This window comes from Nasonia vitripennis (genome assembly GCF_009193385.2).
Source record: "Nasonia vitripennis strain AsymCx chromosome 2 unlocalized genomic scaffold, Nvit_psr_1.1 chr2_random0004, whole genome shotgun sequence".
NCBI lineage: Eukaryota > Metazoa > Arthropoda > Insecta > Hymenoptera > Pteromalidae > Nasonia > Nasonia vitripennis.
Genome location: NW_022279610.1, coordinates 1,413,009 through 1,427,433, shown reverse-complemented (window position 1 = coordinate 1,427,433; position 14,425 = coordinate 1,413,009). Strand labels below are relative to the sequence as shown.

At 35.8% G+C, this 14,425-nt stretch overlaps 1 protein-coding gene across 4 annotated transcripts in view; it reads right to left on the bottom strand.

Moving 5' to 3' along the window:
- Positions 1-14,425, bottom strand: part of LOC100116705 (ran-binding protein 9) — a 303,718-nt gene that overhangs the window by 255,566 nt on the left and 33,727 nt on the right. For all 4 annotated transcript variants that reach the window (XM_032601497.1, XM_031923993.2, XM_031923995.2 and 1 more), the window contains one exon: positions 9,380-9,735. In XM_032601497.1, coding sequence (XP_032457388.1) covers positions 9,380-9,735 — 356 coding nt within the window. The remainder of the gene's footprint in view (positions 1-9,379; positions 9,736-14,425) is intronic.

Genomic DNA, 14,425 nt, shown 5'->3' with positions numbered 1-14,425 from the left:
GTTCAGATTATTAATTTTTATTTTGAAAGAATTTAAGCTTTTTAGAAAAAATTAAATAATTAATAATTAAATAAGAACCCGTTCACCCTTTATCAAGCACTCAGCATGCGTTTCCCAAAAGGAAAACGCATTCCGAGGAGCCACTTTTCACGCCGAAAATTCGTCCCAAAGTTAGGGTCGATAAAAAAACTGTGGTATTGCCTTAATTTAAGGATCACAGTTGAGAGATAATTTCTTGCTTTTTACATTTATATAATTTTCGTTGTAATAACAGACAATAATGAAAATTAATTTGTGAATGTAATACCAAATTTTTAGTTTTACCTACGTTTTTCACGAGAATAATAAAAATGTACTTTGTCTTTATATTTAAGATCTCTTCGAGAAGACATTATGCTACTCCTGATGGGATAATTTTTTTTGCATTTCTCAGGTTTATATAAGCAATATTTCCATGTTCGATTATCATTTTATATGTATATATCGATACAGATGCGCAAAAGTTGATTCTAGACGAGTGGGAGGTTTGTCGCCCAAGCGAAGCGAGAGTGACAATCTCACGAGCGTAGAATCAACTTTTCGCACGTGTATCAAACGTTATTTTTTATACAAGGGCGAAAAATGTGCTTGAACGCACGCGGAGCATGCGTAAAAGTGCATTTTACGCATACTGTATCGAAAAATAATATAACTATTTTTACAATAGTTGTTTTCAATGACCAACAAAATATTATAGGTATCTAAATTACAAATAAAAGTCCGAATTAATAGACAGAGGGTTACTTTTTACTATTTTAGCTAATCAAAGATGAAAATAGAGGAAGTTTCTTTCATTTTTTTACACAAAAAACTTTACATTCTGCTGGATCATATCTTAAAAAGTATATATTTGAAAATTGAGTATTCTGATTATATGATATAAAATACAATACTCCCACCGTTTATTAAGGATCATGTATTCTAAATTCTCTCGAGTGGTACTTTAAATCAGTTGGAAAATATGTTTTCCTAGGGGTGTTTAGTTTATATTTCACAAGGTTATTCATCTATCATGTTACCTCTTGCAGGAAAAAACGAAAACTCCCCAAAAGTCAAGTTAGACCAAAAAAAAAAGTACGAAATAGTACATAAAATCTAAAGAAATAATTATTTTTACTGAGCATAATCTTGCAGTTTTAGAATTGGTAGTACGTATGTGCGAAACTGAAAATGCTTGCGAAGAAATTAATTGCAACAACGATGATCTTGAAACCGGAACATCTGCTCACTCACCTGATTCAGGATTAGCATTTTATCTTAAAAATAATTACAGCAAAAGGAACTGGAGATCACTCTGCATGGATACACGATTTAGAGGGATTAAAATTTACTTTACTTATAAATTTATATCTCAAGCAATGGCTCTATGTCGTCCAGGGAAGTGTACAGCTTCTGAACTTTAAGTCACAGTGCCATTGCAGAGTCTTCTTAATAAAACTTCAGAAAGATTATGCGTTGTCATTACTGAAGATTGGGATCAAGAAGATTTATTGCAATTAAAATTAATTGCTACAGTAGGCTTTGATAGCTCATCAGGACATACAAATGCTTAACAGAAATGTGAAAATTCTGATAGCAACTGCTCAATTGCTTAACAATCATTATTCGTTTCTAGCGTGCTGATCTGCATGCTACACAGGGATTTAAACAAATTTTCATGGATAAACCCAACACCTCAAACTGAACGATTCTGCCAACCAAAGCATATCGCATTAGAAAAAAAAATGAAGATTTGATTACAAAGGAATATGCGACGATGCATTTAGAAATACAAGCGCTTAAATCACACAAATTTCTTATGCCAAATAGAAAAAGAGTATATATCAGTTTTGAAGTTTATGAAACGATGTATGATGGTAAATGTCTTAATACGATTGTAGGCTATAAAGTCACAACTCGTTGCCCCATTTGTACACAAACAAGTCACGCATTCAACAACCCAGATGACTACTTCAATCCTATTCTACCAAATCTAAAGTATGGACTTGGTTTGCTGCATTGTCAAATAAAAAGCTTCGAGCATTTGCAGCATATTTCTTATCGAAATTCACTACGATTGTGGAATGTAGTAAAAGATAAAAAACGTATGTTAGACTAATTATATTCTATTCGGTAAAATATATTGTTACGTTTTAAGGTCCTTTGGATTGTTTGGGAACGAGCATAGGTCAAAATCATTTCTCCATAAAGCTTGCTCGCAAAGCTTGTTTACTAATTTATATGGGTATACGTTTTCTAGGTTTCTTAAAGAAAAAACTTTTACTAAAGCTTTTCTATCTTATGCTTTTCTAAGTTATGTAGTTTAATATTAACGCTGAGACTTTGCTTCGTTATTTGTGCAGTTTGACCACTAAACTATAAGAAAGCTCATGTCACCGATCGACTAAAATAGCTATTTTTTCATAACAATGATTCGTTTTTCAGGTCAGTTTGAAACTCGTCAAAGATACGCGCAGGCTAGATTTTTCGAAGGTTTTAGAATCAGAGCTGACAAAGTGTTATAAGGGTTCGAAACGACGAATACGGGTAATTTATCAAGAAAATGTCTAAGTGATCCTACAAAGTTTGCTGAATATTTAGAATTAGATGAAAGATGGTCACTAAAATTTCTACAGTCATAACTGCATTTAGATGCAAACAAATTTTAGAACTTGAGAAAGTTTAAATACTTTGCTCCGAAATATACAGTTTTTATTTTAAGTTGTATCCATGAGCAAGAATGAGTCCGACCGTGTATAAATTAGTGAAACACGGAGTCTATATAACAAAACAGTTCCCAATGCCAATAGCTTTTTCTTCATAAGATGCGAATGAAAATCGCACAAGTATTACAGATCTAATTTCAAAATCCATACCCGACAGTCTAAAATATCAGCACGACTTTTTGACGTATTCAACCGACAAATATATAGGTCCGATCCTAAAGTATCAATGATGTATATACAAGAACGTCTAAAGAAATACAAACATAAAGTTCTTTCAGAGAACGTGAAGAATCTCTTGCAAACGTAAGAAAATATTTTCAAGTACTTTTGTGTTAAATGTTTCTAAAACTATTTAACTAAGTTTTCTATTTCTCGTTTTTTGACGTTGTTAGTTCATCGAACATTACTGATACCGATGAAATGTCAAATGAAGAAGATTGCAGTGATATTACTAATCCAGAAGATAGTAATGATAATGATACCGAGTAAGAAAGTTGTAACATACTATGTTATTTAAGTTCAGACGTAACAATGATTAATGAAAAAGATTTAACCACTGTAGATAGTCGCGTGTGGATACTATAAATTTAACGCATCATGCATTGATTAGTTGAATTGTACAAAAGTATAGAAATATATCCTTAACATAATGTTTTTAAGAAAAATAAGTTATATGCTATGAGAAATAGAGAGTGCGAGAGAAAACCACCTAGAGAAAGCGATCCAGATCATGGAAGCAAGAGAGAGAGAGAGAGAGAGGGGGGAAGAGAGGGGGAGAGAGAGAGAGTTGCTAAAAATAATTTTGTGACCAAATAAAAAAGTCAATTAATTAATTGAAAACTATTTTCTTAATTCCTTAAGTATTATTTTTCGTAAATTATTAAAATGTCGGCTCATATTACAAAGGTACGATTATATTAGGTAAAAATATCTGGTTTAAAGTTATGGTAATTTTCTGAACAAATAGGAACATTAGTTGATTGCTTAGGAACTATTTTCAGCACCTTAAATATTTACCTGCTTATAAAGATAATTAATATAACTTTATACTACAAAAATACACGTTTTGTAAGAGCAAATAAGGTTGTATTTGAGGTTATGACAGTTTTTGGACAAAATGAGGGTCAACTTATTGAATCAAACATAGTATCTGAACTTCCTGGTGAATGTTGTACAATACTAGTGCTTGTCATGGAAACTTACATGTCATAATAGAAAAAATATCTGCTTTAAAGGTTAGGATTCGTTCCATAGAAATATGAGAATCAGATTATTTGATGAAAAATATGATATGCACATGAGATGTGGTATTTATTACCTCATTAAGGGGGACACAACACCTTTAAACGTCGAAAAAATCAATTTTTTTTTATTCCTTAGTTTGACAGGAAATATTCCGTAGAACATGCTCCTAAAACCTGTTTATGAAAAAAAAAAAAAAATCCCGCAAAGTTATAAGCAAAATACTAAAATAAAATTTTTATCATTTTTTCGTAAAATTGCGTATTTTTTATTTTGTGTCTAATTTGACTTATGATTTTAATTTTAATAAATCCAATCTGAAAGAAATTTTTATTGAAAATGTTGAAAATACTATATTTTTACCGTAGTATGTATGTATATTATCCTCCGCAAACATGTATTAGTAAATGAATTTGAGCGTATTAATAAGATTTTGTCGCGTGATTTTCGAGATAAATTTCTAGTTTCGCTTATATTACGCTTATATTAGGCTCCAATCGGAACGTAGGGACATTTATTTGAATTCAAATATCGCGCGCCCGCGCGCCAACTGTGGGCAGGCTAGAATCAATGTGTCGGAGAAGGACAGAGCGACCGTTCTGCTGTTCTGCTAGCAGACAGCAAATATTTCAAAACACAGCTGATAAAGTCCTGGGATGTGTTTTACACTGAGTAAACACAGCTGATGTCTAAATACATAAAAAAAGCTGATATTTCTTAAAAGTGTTTTTAAATTAATCTAAATAGTGTTTGTATAGTGTTTTTGAGGTTATAGCTTATAGCTTATAACCCTAAAAAGAAAAAGAAAGTGAAGTGTTAGTGTAAAAGCAGAGCAGTGGAGTTATTTAAAAAGGTGTGAAGTGAAGTGGTTTTAAAAAGATGTGTGATAATCGAGATGCCAAGGGAAGGTTTGCGAGTACCCATCCTGATAAGAAGTACTCTCGAGGAAGAGGCAAGAAGAGGAGAAGATTTCTAGGAGCAACATGCGAGGATGAACCTGCCAACAGGACAAGACCTTCAAGTTCAGCAAGAAAGATGCAAACTCCAGCAGCGGAAGGAACCTCTGTGGTCAGGAATAGATTGATTGATATCAACATTCTATTTCCTGCTTTCGAGGAACTTTTGATTTGCAAACAATGCCATGGCAAGTTAAACTTAGCGAATCTGAAGCTCAAGGATTAGGATTCAAGATTGAAGAAGTGTGCATTGAATGTGGTCAGCTGGCAGCTGTAAAGTTAAGCAGAAAAGTTGGCGTCTAGAACCATGCTTGAGAGAACAACAGAAAAGCAGTGGTTACTTTTCGTGCTCTTGGACTTGGACACGCTGGTCTATCAACATTTTGTGGGTTGATGGGCTGCTTGAAACCCATGACTCAGTCTGCATATGATACAATCAACGAACAATTTAGTGAAGTATGTGAGAAAGTTGCCAAGAACTCTATGAAGACTGTAGTGATAGAAGAAAAAGCCGCTACAGAGACTGGAGCACCCGGATCAAACATTTGGAGGTTAGACTGGTAATTTTCTGCAGTTTTAACTTGAAGATTCTACACAGTGACCAAAAGAAAAGATAAGTATAAAGTGTTATTATTATCAAGGATAAAATAACCTTTTTATTACATTTTTATAAAAATCCATAAAAAGCCGTACAGAACCCAGAGGTATAAGTGAATATACCTCATAATTGCTAAGAGTCAAGGTCTATGTGTGTAGAACACAGAAAACTTGGTCATAAAGGATTTGATAAACACTAATTTAAGTTACACTTTCAACAATTTTCATAAACTTTAAAGTTGATTTTCTCTAAATGTTGTTTTTACTGATTTTAGCTCACTGTCCGTAGGATTCCAAGTGAACGCATGGTTCTTTTGGGCTCAAACTCAAGAAGGATACTTTGTACACCTGTAGTTCTGGTATAAATGCAGGGATTTTGATTTGAATGTTTAGAAAATGTTTTATACACTGTAACGTGGCAGTTCGAGTGCACATTACAAGTGGAAAATTTGCGCCGCGCAATAGAGAGGCGACGACAACCTCGCAACGTGGCAGGTCGAGCCGCGAGTAGGCGCGCAGAAGGGGGAGTAGTTCGCGTGGGGAGCTCGCGCAGCGCTGGCCCCGCGTCCACGTGTTGCCGCGTCGCGAGAGCTCGGCCTCTTTCGCTCCGCAACGCTGCTACCGATAGGACGTCTGCGCTGCTCACGGAGGTTTTCCATTGTCTCGTGACACCTGTACCCGTGCGCCATTGCAGCTCGCCTTCGCTCTCGCTATCGTAGCAAGTAAGTAAAAGTGTACTTAGCGTGCGAATAAATTAGTGCGGCTGTGCCTCGGATGAACGCGTCGCGACACGGTTAGTGCGACGCAATGCACTTTGACGGTCGTGGCAAGGGCTGCGAGCCGAGTGCCGTGAGGTCTCGTCGCCTGTTGCGAATTTTGTAAGCTCTCGTTTTTCCTCGCTATCGTTCCTTTCACGCTACCGTTACCCTCCGCTCAAGCTACCGTTTGTCTGTTTCACGCTCTCGCTCTCGTACAATTCCTCGCTATCGTTACCCATGTAATGTGCATATTTCCTCGCTATCGCTCTCCTCTCGTATTGTACCTCCCCGCTATCGTTTCCTCACCTCCGCTATTCCTATCATTTATCCTATTTCCTACCGATTACTGCGTGTTACCGAGCTACTGTTAGTAAGTAAGTTAGCGATTAAGTTAGGTTAGTTATTATTAGAGTTTCCGTTAAATAACCGTTAGAATGCACGAGTGTGCGCGGAGAGGACGGGCAAGTGTTGTGTGTCGTCGCGCGGTCGTATCGAGGTCGTCACATCGTGAAGTGGTTTTCGGGGATTTATTATAGTAGTATGGGGTTTTCACGACGCGGTATATGGGAAAATAAGCGTCTGATGGGCCGGGGAAATCGCATAACTCGCGAGAATACGCCGCAACGGACGTGCTGGTCGTCGGGGCCGGTAGACGATCAGAGAGGCGAGGCGGGTATTCGCCCGCACCGACAAGTCGGCGGACGGCGCGCTGACGAGCGTGGCGGTGGCGTCGATTGTTCGGTGGGCGCGGGTAATCTCCCCGGAAGGAGGTTAGAATTATTAAAATCGTTGCGAGGCCGCGTGTAGAAATTTGCTCTTACTCACGATGACCTCGATTTGGCGGCGTGACGTGCCGCATAGTAGTTTGGTTAATTCAGCGTAGCGCCTCTGGACTGTAGAGGCCGCAAGTTTTCTGCAGGTTGCCGTGGTTGTTAAGAGAGAACATGAAGAATAAATACGACATATCATATCAGCAGCAAGCCTTAATGAGTTTTATGACCCACGACCCTGTTCGATACAGTACCCATCCCTTAGAGCTAGCCGAGCTCATCTCCCACGCCGTCAGGTCCCAACACACGGTGGCGATCACACGGAAAGGGGATCGCGAGATCCTTGGCATCTCGATGCCTGGCGCCCTGGGCCGAGGCGACCCGCCACCGCGTATGCATTGGAGTGTGACGGCGCGCGAACATAGATTTAAGAACGCTGGGCTGCGCTAGCAGATCCCAGTGTTTCAACACAAAAAAGTGCCAGAATAAGCGAAAAAATGCAGTTTTTTCATTGCCAAATCATTCCTAAACATTCAAATTAAAATCCCTGCATTTATACCAGAACTACATGTGTACAAAGTATCCTCTTTGAGTTTGAGCCCAAAAGAACCATGCATTCACTTGGAATCCTACGGACAGTGAAAAAATTCACAAATCTTAGCACCAAGTGCCACAATGGACTAGCAGAGGTAATAGAGGTTTTAGCATGGTAAAGTTATTGGTATTCATACTAAATATCACTATGAAAAATTGTAAATCATTAGGTAACAGTAACTCGCGTAAAACATGGTATTGAGTGCATCTTTTCGATGTAGCATTGAAATAACGATATAAGCAACCAAAGCGGACACTGCATATAAATTCAAGAGCGACGCTTGTTCTGTTGCTGCAACGTAATTTCAGTGCTACATCAAAAAAATGCACTTAATACCACGTTTTGCACGAATTACTGCTACTTTATGATAAGAGTAAGGCCGGTACAAAGCAATTTTTTTTCTAAAGTACACTGTTGCGGTGTATTTGTTGTTAAAATTAAGATTTTGACACTAGACCGCAGGGCCACTTGGACGTTGCGACGACGAGGTTAGGCTGCTCCTCAAACCGCCCTTTAAGAGATTATTTATGTTTACCAGTTACCTTGGGTCATAGTATTAAATTTTGCCTTATCGTGTGAAGGATACGAAAGCGAATACCGAGTAAAGATAGTGATATGAGTGCTAACTGAATAAATCTATGTATGTTTTTACAAACAAGTACTCGTCTTTTGAAATCTTGGAACGGAAGAGTCGAGTGACGCTGGTGCTCGACGACGAGCGCCTCGCGCCTCGGGTTTTTTAAGTGAGATTCACCAACGTTACGGTGAAGACGCTGTTTATCGAAGGAAGAGACGATAGGAAGAAAGTAGAAAAAGATTGTGAGAGAGATATAGTGCATGCGGTTTGCAGTAGTTTGTAAGTCTCCTGCGACAATCGGAATTCTCGCAACTGTATCGTGTGTGAGTTGAGAAAGATGGTATTCAAACAAAAGATAGCACGGTTGTTCGTCGTGCGTGAAGCCGGAGAGAAGGAACAGAAAATGCTTAGTGTGACATGGTGAAACCCGGACGAATTGGCCCTATCGAGAGAAGAAGAGGGAGAGTGAGAGAGAGAAAAAGAGAAAATGGTAGGCTAAAGTTTGTTACTCCCGTGGAATTTGAGAGCAGTCTTTCTGTATGCTCCCCCCCAGACTGAGAATCAAACTGCTCGCGCTTCGCACTTGTGTATCAGAATACTTTTTTCCTGCAATATACCTTTTGCATTTCGGCCTATCTGCGTCTGTATTGTTTAATGTATTTTTTCTTTCTATGAAAATAATACGATAATACTCTTTGGAGTATAAACACCGATCTATTAATTTTATTATTAATTTTTATTTTTTAAACCACAGCAGGCTAACACAAGTTATAAAAATTAAAATAAAAACTTTTCACGAAAACACTAACGGTTTCGGGACTTCATGTTTAAATGATTGATTATCTTTCTGATCTCCAAAGCGGTAAATGATAACATTTACATGCAAAGTGCCGGCTAGCACAAAAAGAGCATTAGTTAAAGCCGTGGAACCTACTATTCTTCGCGACGAAAAGTAAAAAGTGCTAGTATTCGCGACGAATAATCAAGCGTACTAGTTTTCAGTGCTAATTTTAAAATATATTACTCTTTGTAGGGGGCGACGATATATGCCAGCTTATTTAGGAAAGAATAATTATTAAATGATGGAGTTTTTGCAAGTACACTAAACTTAACAGAAATAATTGTTATAAATTTACTCACAGGAAGATCTGTAAATGCGATTCCCAAATGATGCCCATTTTTCGTGTAAAATGCTGTATTATCAACCAAATTAACACCACATCCAATCACATCGCCGGTAGTAAATGTTGGGCCATATGGTTGTCCAGTACCTGATGAACAAAAACTATGTCCGTCATCACCATGATAACCGTAAGAATTTTTGTCCCATCCAGGAAGCCTATTGACATTCACTCCATGTGCTGATAAGCCTATGCCCATGTATCCATCACGGCCTTTGCTAACAATTTTTACTTCAAAATAATATAACCCACAAGCGGCAGGAATTGAATGAGTGGTTCGAACGCTAGCTGCATCTTTGTGCGTTTTTCCATACCCTGAAATTATTGTTGATATAACTTTAATTATATAGTATAATAATAATAATAATTTAATACAATTATCTCGTGTGATTTGATCCAAAAATATACAATTATATGTTTTTAATTCAGGGGATACAACACTTCTTTGAGCTCAGCAGTATCGTAGCCCGTTATATACATCTAACTATATTACATAAAATTTTAGTGATACGACCCCCCCCCCCCCCCGACCATTTTACGTGTTAAAAATTCACGATTCTTGCTTCGCTCGAGATTTACAAATTAATTATAATGATATTAAATTATTTGACGTGTCATTATTAAATGTACTATTAAATATAAGATGTACACTCGATGATAAATTCTAACCAATCAAATGTGAGATTTCAGAAACGTTCCACGAGATTTAATTACCGTCGAGTATGAATAAATATATTCAATACAGTCAACATTCTATAAAAGTAGTTAAGGCTACTAGTACACTATAAAGTCTAAAAAACAAAAACAGGCGCTGGAAAGCATAAATCATTACTTTTACACTTTTGACGAGTACAAACAGAACACCGGCACACAAAATAAAAAAAGTTGTCTGCGCGAGAAATCAGACCTATCTATCTTTATGTTTTTCGGGTCGCTGAATTCGAATATAAGGTCAGTTAGGCCCCATCACGTCAGGGTCAAGGTCAGTTGGAGGTCAAATTAAGAAGAAAAGGTTTTAAAAAATTAAAATGCCATATATTTGTGTTTTTTTGGTCGCTGAATCCAAATCCGGAATCAGTTTGGCCCATCTCGTCAGGTTCAAGGTCAGTTCAAGGTCAAACTGAGAAGAAATGATTAAAAGAAATAAAAATGCCATACATTTATGTTTTTTCGGTCGCTGAATTCGAATATAAGGTCAGTTAGGCCCCATCACGTCAGGGTCAAGGTCAGTTGGAGGTCAAATTAAGAAGAAAAGGTTTTAAAAAATTAAAATGCCATATATTTATGTTTTTTTGGTCGCTGAATCCAAATCCGGAATCAGTTTGGCCCCATCTCGTCAGGGTCAAGGTCAGTTCAAGGTCAAACTGAGAAGAAACAGTTTAAACCGATTAAAATGTCATATCAAAACTTTCCAAAAATGGAAAAAGATACCGAAAAATTGTAAAAAATCTTATTTAATCACATAATATCTTCCTTGTGTACAGAGAAAAGTTGCTTTCGTTTATATTTTTTTCTTATTTTGCTTTTTTTCCACTAGCTTAGTAACTCTCGATGTCTTTCTTTACTCCTTTTTTCTCTTGTAACGAACTCTTTTTACTTCAAATGACCTATGCAATGGGTTTCTTTTTCTCTTTTTGTTATTTGTTTTAATGTCTCTCTTCAGTGTCCAGCAAAAATCTGCCATCATGTTAACATTCCATCTTCCTTGGTATCGATTCTCCATTACACTTATATCTTGATGAAATCGTTCTCCCTGTTCTTCACTGACATCTCCTAGATTAAGAGGGAAGTAATCAAGATGGGAATGTAAGAAATGCATTTTATAACTCATCAAGCAACCCAAATTTTTGAAATTATCCAACATTTGTTCAACTAGTTCCTGATAGTTCTCACTCTTTTTATTTCCTAAAAAGTTCTCACGAACAGTTTTAAAACTTTGCCATGCAGCTTTTTCTGTGTCGTTTATTTTTGTGATAAATGTTTCGTCTTCAAATAGAGTACGAATTTGAGGACCATCAAAAATACCTTCTTTTAATTTAGCTTCACTTATTGCGGGAAACTTTTCTCCCAAATACTGGAAACAATCGCCATCTTTATCCAGAGCTTTGACGAACTGCTTCATGAGGCCAAGTTTGGTATGAAGTGGTGGTAGCAGATAGTTAGGCACAAGCAATAGGTATCGCTCTTGTGGAATTTTTTTACAAACGATAAAGAGAATTGGTATTCACATGGATGTGATAAAACTATATTAAAAGAAGGTATTTTTGATGGTCCTCAAATTCGTACTCTATTTGAAGACGAAACATTTATCACAAAAATAAACGACACAGAAAAAGCTGCATGGCAAAGTTTTAAAACTGTTCGTGAGAACTTTTTAGGAAATAAAAAGAGTGAGAACTATCAGGAACTAGTTGAACAACTGTTGGATAATTTCAAAAATTTGGGTTGCTTGATGAGTTATAAAATGCATTTCTTACATTCCCATCTTGATTACTTCCCTCTTAATCTAGGAGATGTCAGTGAAGAACAGGGAGAACGATTTCATCAAGATATAAGTGTAATGGAGAATCGATACCAAGGAAGATGGAATGTCAACATGATGGCAGATTTTTGCTGGACACTGAAGAGAGACATTAAAACAAATAACAAAAAGAGAAAAAGAAACCCATTGCATAGGTCATTTGAAGTAAAAAGAGTTCGTTACAAGAGAAAAAAGGAGTAAAGAAAGACATCGAGAGTTACTAAGCTAGTGGAAAAAAAGCAAAATAAGAAAAAAATATAAACGAAAGCAACTTTTCTCTGTACACAAGGAAGATATTATGTGATTAAATAAGATTTTTTACAATTTTTCGGTATCTTTTTCCATTTTTGGAAAGTTTTGATATGACATTTTAATCGGTTTAAACTGTTTCTTCTCAGTTTGACCTTGAACTGACCTTGACCCTGACGAGATGGGGCCAAACTGATTCCGGATTTGGATTCAGCGACCAAATAAACATAAATATATGGCATTTTAATGTTTTTAACCGTTACTTCCCAATTTGCCCTCGAACTGACCTTGAACCTGACTTGATCGGGTAAAACTGACCCCGGATTCAGATTCAGCGACCGAAAAAACATAAATGTATGGCATTTTTATTTCTTTTAATCATTTCTTCTCAGTTTGACCTTGAACTGACCTTGAACCTGACGAGATAACTGACCTTATATTCGAATCCAATGACCCGAAAAACATAAAGATAGATAGGTCTGATTTCTCGCGCAGACAACTTTTTTTATTTTGTGTGCCGGTGGAATTAAAGGTACAGTTTATTCTTTTGTAAAGAATAAAACGTATAGTTTAATCTTTTGTGAAGAATAAAATACTGTTGCGCCATTTTAAAAGAATAAATAACATAGTTTATTCTTTTGTAAAGAATAAAACGTAGAATTTAATCTTTTGCACGTAATAAATCGCGCGATTAAATCTTTTGCAAAGAATAAAATTTCGGCCAACTATTTAAAAAAATAAATAACGCAATTTATTTTTTTGTAAAGATTCAATCTCATACCAGTTTGATTTTTGTGAAAAATAATATTTTGCTTAGTCATTTAAAAAGAATAAATGTAGAGCTTTATTCTTTACTAAAAGATTGAATCGAGCGATATCATCTTTACCAAAGAATAAAATGTATTCCTATAATTAAAAAGAATAAACCGTTGTTGTTATTATTAACAAAAATAATAATGGTACATAAACACTAATTGTTGAATGATATTAATTATTAATAATTTGAATGTCCAGATGCATCAAATTAAATCAAATCAATGCAGGACTGAATCTGCAGATAACATCTTGTGATATGCCAAAACACATACAGCATTCATCATTTCATATTTACAAACACATAGCTTTAAAAAAAAGAGCATAGCTGCACAAAAAACTATTCGCAGCATCCCTTCTATCTGGTAATAATGTATATTTTTATCATATGTACCTTTTATACAATTCAATAGTTTTTTATTTATAAAATACATCAAGTAAAATACACCAAGACATGAGCCAAGAACTGCCTTGCCTGTCAAACTTACAAAATCACTCGACCTGTTAAAAATAATCCAGCCGATTACAGCTCCTGATGGACGCTTTAATATGTTTACATTAGGGTGACACATTATGCATCGGACTTCAGGTACATAATTTCTGTGGATTCCTATTAGTAGCTGAATAATCAAGGTATACGGGGGATTTTTTTTTAGAATTTTTAAATAGTTTTTAGGGTGTTTCCAGAAGTTTTCGTTTTCAATGGAAAATAACATAGGGCAAACAGCCATCTTCGGTATTTCTAAAATAAAACTGAACTCAAGTACATTTTTAAAACTTTTTTCTCGTTTATCATGCAATACTGCTCATAACAATCAATTAGTGAAAGTTTGACAAAAATAAGTTAATAATTACGAAAAAGAAGACGCGTTATTGTAGTTAAAAATGCTAATTTTCAGAAGATATTTCGGACCCTTTCCTTTGCTCCAAGGCACCTGGAAATTTTGTATAAGAAAAAATAACAATAGTGCGTAATATTGAATGGAAGTTGCGAAGTTAGTTCCAAAAAGTAGGTGAAAACTGTAAATTTGTTCAAGGGATAAGCCGACATGATACTTTAATGACTCTTTCCCATACGGTGCAGAGAAACACGACACATGGTGTCTGTAGGTCCAACTCTACCGATGCCCTTCTATTTCAAATAGGTCTAAAATGTACATCTGTTCACATCTGAACCTCCAACGCTATTAGTTAGATACCGTTTGCCAAAAAATTTGAAAAGATACTGAATTTGTAAAGCAAATAGTGCGCACAGAGCTAAATTATGCAATTAATATCCACAAAATTTGCAAAAACTCAGCTTCTAATTAACATTTTTAAATCCTTCAAATTCGAGCGAATTAATACAAAATTGAACAAACCTTTCCAATGAAATAAAAAAAAAGGTTGATTATCTATTTAACAAACAAATTTAAAGAAAAC